Here is an 8217-nt window from a genome sequence, read left to right on the forward strand (position 1 = left end):
GGCCTCTGGTGCCCATCTTCTGCTATATGATGTCTTTTGACCTGGAAAGAATCAGAAGAAAATTTTTGGGACGAAGCGCCGCCGTCTCAAGGCGAAACCTGGGCAGAAGCAATCTAGGGCTCCGGCAGATCTGTTCTGCCATGGAAACTTCCCTCTCGAAGGGGGAAATCGAAGCCATCGTCATCACCAATGATCCTCTCATTGAGAGAGGGTCAATCTCCATCAATATCTTCGCCAGCACCATCTTCTCTCAAACCCTAGTTCATCTATTGTATCCGATATTTGTCTCAAAACCTCAGATTGGTACACGTGGGTTGCTAGTAGTGTTTATTACTCCTTGTAGTTGATGCTAGTTGGTTTATTCGGTGGAAGATCATATGTTCAGATCCTTAATGATATTTATTACTTCTCTGATTATGAACATGAATATGCTTTGTGAGTAGTTATGTTTGTTCATGAGGACATGGGAGAAATCTTGTTATAAGTAATCATGTGAATTTGGTTTTCGTTTGATATTTTGATGAGATGTATGTTGTCTTTCCTCTAGTGGTGTTATGTAAACGTCGACTACATGATACTTCACCATGATTTGAGCCTAGGAGAAGACATTGAGAAGTACTCCCTCCGTCCGAGTTTATTATACCCCTGGACCAAAACGCATGTACGAAGACACCACAATTAATTCCCCAAAATAAGCACCGCTCCTTCGGTTTTCTTGCGCGATTAACTGCAAACGCAATGCTGCTCCGGCACAGCTTCCTGCATGCAGCCCCATGGTCAAATAATCTAGCCAATCCCTGATACTTGGGAACCCTTTTGACAACCCCACACTCAATTAAGCTGCATGCAGCCCCGTCAGATAAAGAAAGGTATGAAGCGTTTGCAGCACAAATCGATGCAGGGGCCTTTTAAAACCGGACGCGCTTCCTCCGTCCACGAACCTAATAAACCTGAACGGAAGTAGTAATAAGTAGATGATGGGTTGCTAAAGTGATAGAAACTTAAACCTTAATTTATGCGTTGCTTCGTAAGGGGTTGATTTGAATCAACATGTTTCATGCTATGATTAGATTTATCTTAATTCTTCTTTCGTAGTTGTGGATACTGCGAGAGGGGTTAATCATAAGTGAGAGGCTTGTCCAAGTAAGGACAACACCCAAGCACCGGTCCACCCACATATTAAATTATCAAAGTAACGAACGAGAATCATATGAGCATGATGAAAACTAACTTGATAGTAATTCTCATGTGTCCTCGGGAGCGCTTTGCTTTATATAAGAATTTGTCCAGACTTGTCATTTGCTACAAAAAGCATTGTGCCATCTTGCTGCACTTTAGCTACACTTTTACTTGTTACCCGTTACGAATTATCTTATGACAAAACTATTTGTTACCGATAATTTATGTGCTTACAGAGAATACCTTGCTGAAAAACCGCATGTCATTTCCTTCTGCTCCTCATTGGGTTCGACACCCTTACTTATCGAAATGACTACAATAGATCTCCTATACTTGTGGGTCATCACGCTCTCAGCTGCCGCCACGTCTCAGGCTCTGGGTGCTTTCTTCAGATTTATTTTAATTTTTCCGCACGCGATTTTGGTTTTTAGATGGGTTTTTTGGGTTTTTCAGCTTTTCGGTATTTCACCGGTCTTCCTTAGCTTTTAGACCAAAAACATTTTTGAATTTTTTTACACGAAAAAACATATATTTTTTTCCTTTTTGCGAGAGGCATGGTTTTACTTTCGCGAGAGGCATGGTTTTGCTTCCGTGAGAGGCACAATCATGCCTCTCGAAAACGAAAAAACATATTTTATCTTTTTTTCGCGAGAGGCAAGGTTTTCCTTTGAGAGGCACAGTTTTGCCTCTCGGAAAGGAAAAAAACACGTTTTCTCTTCTTTTTTCTGCGAGAGGCACGATTTTGCTTCCGGTGTGGTATTGCTTTCACGAAATGAAAAAAACACATTCTTTTCTTCCGCGAGAGGCACGACCATGCATCTAGTAAACGAAAAAACGCATTTTGTTCTTTCGCGAGAGGCACGATTTTGCTTCCGCGAAAGGCACGGTCGTGCCTCTCGGAAACGGCTTTCGGAAAGAAAAAAAACATGTGATTGGTTTGGTTTTTCGTCCAGCTTTTTGTCTATATTTTGTGAAGAGAAGTTCTTTAAAACCTATCAACACGGGATCTAGTTTTGAAGATCTTGACGTAAGGAATTCAATGGTGAAAATGGTTCAAGATTTGGCCGCACGGTTTAAGAGATAAATCGTTTTGAATAAATGGATCTATATAAAGGGGAAAACTCATAGGTTGTGACAAATGACGCACATGCAGCACGCCACTTGTCGCAGTCTGAGGAGGTGGAAGTGGTCTTTGGAAGGAGATCTCCTCAATTAGTGATTTCCGGATCTCCACCACCCCCCGCCGACCCCCATTGAGTTCTGAAACGAAACCATTTGCAGACTATGGGCCAATCCTATACGTCACCTGCGCCCCCCGGAACGAGGTGCCATGGGCCGACCCAGTTCCTCGTTTTCTCATACGGTTGTTTCATTCGCTATTATTATGTTTTTTCTGATCATTTTTCTATTATTTTTGGGGGTTTTGTTTCTGGTTTTTATTGTTTCTATCTTTTCTATTTTTCTAGGTATGGGTTTTCTTTCAAATTTTTTATTTTCATTTTTGTGTATTATATGAAAAAGTTCATCGTGTATTACAAAAATATTCATCGCATATTAATAAATTGCACATCGTATATTGAAAAAATTCACCATGCATTACAAAAATGTTCATCATATATTAAAAAAGTGCATCATATGTTTAAAAAATGTTCATCATATATTAAAAAATATTCAATGTGTATTTGAAAATTGTTTGAGGGTATTTTTATGAAAATGTACACTATATTTTAAAAATATTCACCGTATATTACAAAAAGTCCACGATGCATTATAAAAATGTTCAACGCATATTACAAAAATGTTTAAAGTGTATTTAAAAATTCTTCAACGTATATTACATAAAGTTAATTGTATTAAAAAAAGAAATTCCAAAATTTGTTCATGTTTTACAAAAAATGATATTTCAAAAAAATCGAAATAAAAACCAACCAAAAATTGGGTTCGCTATAGTAAACGAGATTCTATAGTGTTGGGTCGCCACAGTACCTTCAATCGCAACAGTGTTGGGCCGACCCAATTTTTTGTGCCTGTGCGAACACTTGTCCATTGGACGCCCGCATGCGTCCTATAGGAGCTTCTCCAGACTATGGGTGATTGGGTATGTCTGTTATCCTCCATAACATCAAGCCAGCCCTGGGGGATGCAACTTTAGGCCGTCTGGTTACCTGAGCGTGCGATTGGGCGTGAATATCAGGATACTCAAAGCAACTCAAAGACTGACTGTGAAGGAATGGCCGAATTGACCATTTCCAACGAGCCAGGCCCGAGCAGGCACGCGGATGCACACGTGGAGACTCACATGAGACATCGTGTTGTTTTCCAAAGCGACGCCATAAATCTCCTCACCCCTTACTCTCCCTCCTTCGCGTTGTCACCCTCTCTCACCGGCAGCGCGGCAAGCATCAGTGGCAAAAAGATCTCGATGACGAACACCGACGGCGGGAAATATAGACAACGATCACTGGCTTCAACACCCCTTCGCCAGCCCTACGTCAATGGCGGTAAGCTCTTCTCTGGTCGATTTAGGGATCGATATAGGCATCGATTTATTGTTTGATAGGGCTCGATATATATGGCTATCAATTTGGGTGTGCATTTAGGCTTTAATGTAGGTTTTGATTTAGGGAAGATCAGATCGATTCGGCGGTACGACCATTTGATTTCATGGTAGATCAGTTAGATTTCCTGGTAGACCAGTTTGATTTCGTGGTAGATCAGTTAGATTTCATGGTAGATTAGTTAGCTTTCGTGGTAGACTGGTTCTGGTAGTACAACAGTTCAATTCCATTCTAGATGAGTTCCATTTCATGAAACATCAGTTTGATTTCGTTGTAGATTAGTGTCATCTTCATTGTTGTGCAGTTTGTGTATGCGGGTGATGGTAGGTACGGGGTTGATTCTACACATTGTAGTTCCGATCCTAGTACCAGTTGTCCCCTTCTATATGATAGCATGCAGTGAAGATTGTCACCATTGTGTAATATGCAAAGTTCTTTACTGATGGTAGGTACGGGGTTGATTTCTATTATTGTAGCCATTTGGTTCATGCCTAATACAAACCGTTAGCAAGCATGTAGCTTACAAAGAGCTCAAGATCATGATGGATCTCCAGCAGACATAAGCCAAAAGCAAAGTTAACCTACAACAAGGAATGTTGTCCACGATCATAACCACATCACCAGCCAACCGTAGACTCCAGACTAAGTTTAAACTCCGAATTACATCAAATATGAACAATAACTAGCATAACTAGTAAAGCAAGGAGAAGAAAAATAAAGGTAGATGAAGGTGGTCCAGAAACTTTCGTAGAAACCAACACTAGCAGAGCGTCAGCCCTGAAGATTTTAGCCACCAGTCCGCAAAACGTCGTGCCTGCACCCCTGCGATGGGCGATAAACTTCACTTGCTATCGGCTCAACAGTCTTAAACCAGCATCAGCAGCCTTCGATTTTCTCCTTTATCTGTAGAATTGACCAGCTAGAAACCCAATAGGCAATCAGTTTAATCATTCATAAGTTTTCTCTCAAAAATCCAATGATTTTTCTCTCAGAAATCCAAAAAAAAATCTCTCAAAAATCACATATGCTCGTTTCGTTGGAAGCTTGTACCAGTACCAGGGTACTACTGCTGGAGTAGACGGGTGAATGGAAGCGTCGGAGCGAGGTGGTACGCAGTACGCACGGAGGGCCGTCGCCGCACAGTGCGGTGCATGGCTACAGGGGTTTTGCAGGTCCGGGTGTTTCGTCACGTACGTACGCAGGGCGCGGCAGCAAAAAAACAAGAAAATAACTGAGGCGTGAGCTCACGCGGCCATGCGTACAGTGGAGGGACAGGGAGGGAGGGGATGGTCACTGGTCAGCGAGGCTAGCCCGTAGCTGGTGCATAGGGAAGGACGTCGCGAGAGCAGAGAGAGCTCACAGAACTAGGCGGGCTGCGGGCCTGCGGTTCCCGAAGCGGCAGCAAGGCGGGCATGCACTGGGGCAGCAACACCAGCGCTAGCGCCAGCGAGAACCGATATATTAACCTGGTGGAACCTGCGCGTGCCCCGCACTTGTCGCGCGCCCGCCAGCGGATTGCTACACGTGAAAGATGTACGCCCATACCGTACGCATGTTCGTAGGAGTAAGTAGTACCGTACCTCGGTCATGGGTGTGTACGTACATCAGCACTCTCTACGTAGTACGGCTCTTCACTGCTCAGTTGTTTCCTCTGCCAGGTCCGTCCAAATTTAGGGCCGGTTCAGTAACAGTGTTCATCGGAGTAGGATGTATGTGCGTGTTTATATGGAATCAAAATGAACGAAACTGACCCTTCTCCGAAACTTCAACACAATGACCCTAATCTGAAAATATTTCAGAAACAGGCCCTTTTGGATGACGTCCGGGGTTAGGGCGTGACGCCCCAGCCCCGGACTAGGGCGCCATGCATTTGGCATGATGCCCTAGCTCCCTTCCTCCCAGCACCCAAACTAGGCAATCTCCTTTCTAGCTTCCCCCGCTGACCCAACAGGGAGCTAAGGCCCTGTTTGGTTCCAAATAAGTCACCAATTTATAAGTTGAAAAATGCAAAAAGTGACTTATTTTGCCAAACGGACCCAACTTATAAGTCACCCCAACTTATAAGTCATAAGTTGCTCCACCCCAATTTAAAACTTATAAGTCACCCTTTTACGTGGGTCCCATCACCTTTACATTAAAAAACAAGATGGAAGAGTGTGCTCAGATGACTTATAAGTCAGATGACAACCAAACAAGCGTGACTTATAAGTCAGGTGTCTTATTGGAACCAAACAGGCCCTAAAACATCCCCATGTCTGGCTAGGTCCTGGCTCATGCTCATCGATGATGCTACGGACGTTTGCAACATCCCCTTCTCACACTCAAGAGCTATGTTGATTTGTCCTATGGCTGATCCAGACGACTGAAGAATAGCAAACACGTCCAAATTGTCATGTGTCCTACTTGATTTTTATTGTTGAAAACAATAAACACAACTGTGTCCCTCACGAACTAGCAACTTGGCAACACTTTGCCCGTGTATGGCAGCGCATGCCACTTTTGCTTTTCAAGAAACAAGTTGTCGCCATGCTTTATACATAAAATACACATCAAAATACACGGCCAAATGATACGAAAGTATTTAGAAAACCATTTTACAAAGCAGATCCCAGAATGACCAGACAACATAAAACCCACCACGACTACACTGTCGAGAAAGAACACACGCCACGCCCTAAGACATCTAAGCTTCACAACAACGCCCAAGAAAGAAACCGATGCTAAGTGTTGCGGCTGCCTAGTCCGAAACGGACAAGGGGCTTCACCCAGACCCTAGAACTGAGAGTAGAACCGCAACGACATCCACAAGAGGAGAGCGACAGCTATGAGTGTCCCCGCCAAGACGCAAAGATTTTGCTCGCTGCCCACCTGTGCCACCGCTGACAAGCGCGACAAGCACAAACCTCCAGACCCGGATCTGAGGGTCACCACGACCACTCTTGTTTTTGGGTTAGCGGAAGTTAGTCCAATTTACTTGATTTCGAGCATCAAATCTTGAGTAGGCATGCATTCAGAATAACCCCAGCTGCGAGGCTGCACACGACGTACGTGGTTAAAATGCATAACACACAGGTCTTTGAATTTGCATGACGGTTTGATCCCTTCGATTACATAACTAAGATGAGGAGATAGATCGATGGTGCTCCATCGCGATGACTGCAGCACAGCTAAATTTAGAAGACGCGTACTACACACTAATGTGCACTGCACTAAGCTTAGGAAGAAACTACACGAACAGTGAAACTGGATGCTCGCCACGCGAACGTGGCAAGTGCAAACTGGATAAAAGTGGCTAGCTAGATGCGCCTAAGGTAGTTTCAACAGGCTGCATCAGCCGCTAGATGCTAGCTACGGCACGCGTTCCTTCGGTGCATGCAGATACGCAGGGTTAGGTCGCCGCTACTTGTACCCGAACGTCTGATGGTGCTCGAAGTTGCCCCCCGGCGGCGTGCTTTCACCGCCATGGCCATTGCCGCTGCTGCCACTCCCGTCGCCATTATTACCGCCGTTACCGGGAGCGTAGGGCCCTCCATAGTACGCGGCCATCCCATGCTCGCCGCCGTACATCTCGTACTGCGGGTACTGGCCGTGGTGCGGCGGCATGTGGAACGGATGGTGCGGATGCGGGGGCATGGCTCCTCCGCCGTACATGCCGGCGGCATGCATCTGCATGTCGCCGTGTGGCACCATGGGCCCCGGCGCCCCGCGGGGCTTGAGCATCATGGGCGGCATCCCGTGGTGATGGTGGCCGGCGCCGGCGCCGCGCGCCTCGCCCTCGAACTCGCGGAAGCGGTGGAGGTAGATGCTGAGGGGCTCGACGTAGTCGTCGAAGCCGAGGCGGCTCATGGCCCAGAGCACGTCCTCGGCGGTGATGGTCTTGCGCTGCTCGCGCTGGCACCGCTCGTTGGCCTCCCCCGTGATGAAGCTGATGTACTCGGACACGCACTCCTGGATCGTCTCCTTGGCGTCGTCCGAGATCTTGGCGTGCGGCGGCAGCACGCGGCGCATGATGCGGATCACGTTCGCGATCGGCATCAACCTGTCCTGCTCGCGCACCGCCGGCGCCTGCCCGCCGCCGCCGCCGTTCCCCGCGGCCGCCGCCGCAGCGCCGTTCGCCGCGCCGGGGAAGCCCATGTCCATTTTGGCTGGCTAAACCTGATCGGTCGAGCTAGGGTTCTTCGTGCACGTAGTACCTAGCTAGTGGGAACACGAACTGCTGCTTGCTGGCTTTGGTGTGTGCTCTTTGCGATGTGCGAGGGAGGGAGGGAGGGAGGATACGTTAAATAGGAAGCTACGAGCGAGGTGTTGACTGGAGGAGCTAGAGCTCGAGGGGCCGGGGCATGCATGCACCGCGAGGTTTCGCCGCGCCTGTGCGTGACAAGTGGCGGCGGCTTCCCTGTGAATTACTGCTCCATCTGTGAACTGGTGATGCCGCGATATGGCATGCATGCTCTGCAAATCTGCATTGAGCCATGCAATC

The 8217-nt window shown here is 46.7% G+C and overlaps 1 protein-coding gene across 1 annotated transcript; it reads right to left on the reverse strand.

The window, feature by feature from the left end:
• Nucleotides 1-6782: 6782 nt before the first annotated feature.
• On the reverse strand, nt 6783-7985 carry LOC125512470 (nuclear transcription factor Y subunit B-2). Its single transcript, XM_048677563.2, has one exon. The coding sequence runs from the start codon at nt 7875-7877 to the stop codon at nt 7137-7139; it is 741 nt and encodes a 246-aa protein (XP_048533520.1). The 5' UTR covers nt 7878-7985; the 3' UTR covers nt 6783-7136.
• Between the last annotated feature and the right edge of the window lie 232 nt (nt 7986-8217).

This window comes from Triticum urartu, chromosome 6A (assembly GCF_056163025.1).
Source record: "Triticum urartu cultivar PI428250 chromosome 6A, HENAU_Tu73, whole genome shotgun sequence".
In the NCBI taxonomy this organism is placed as follows: Eukaryota; Viridiplantae; Streptophyta; class Magnoliopsida; order Poales; family Poaceae; genus Triticum; species Triticum urartu.

What these genes read in the sequence shown, in the direction of transcription:
- LOC125512470 (XM_048677563.2), bottom strand. Translation starts at nt 7,877, where the DNA reads ATGGACATGGGCTTCCCCGGCGCGGCGAACGGCGCTGCGGCGGCGGCC.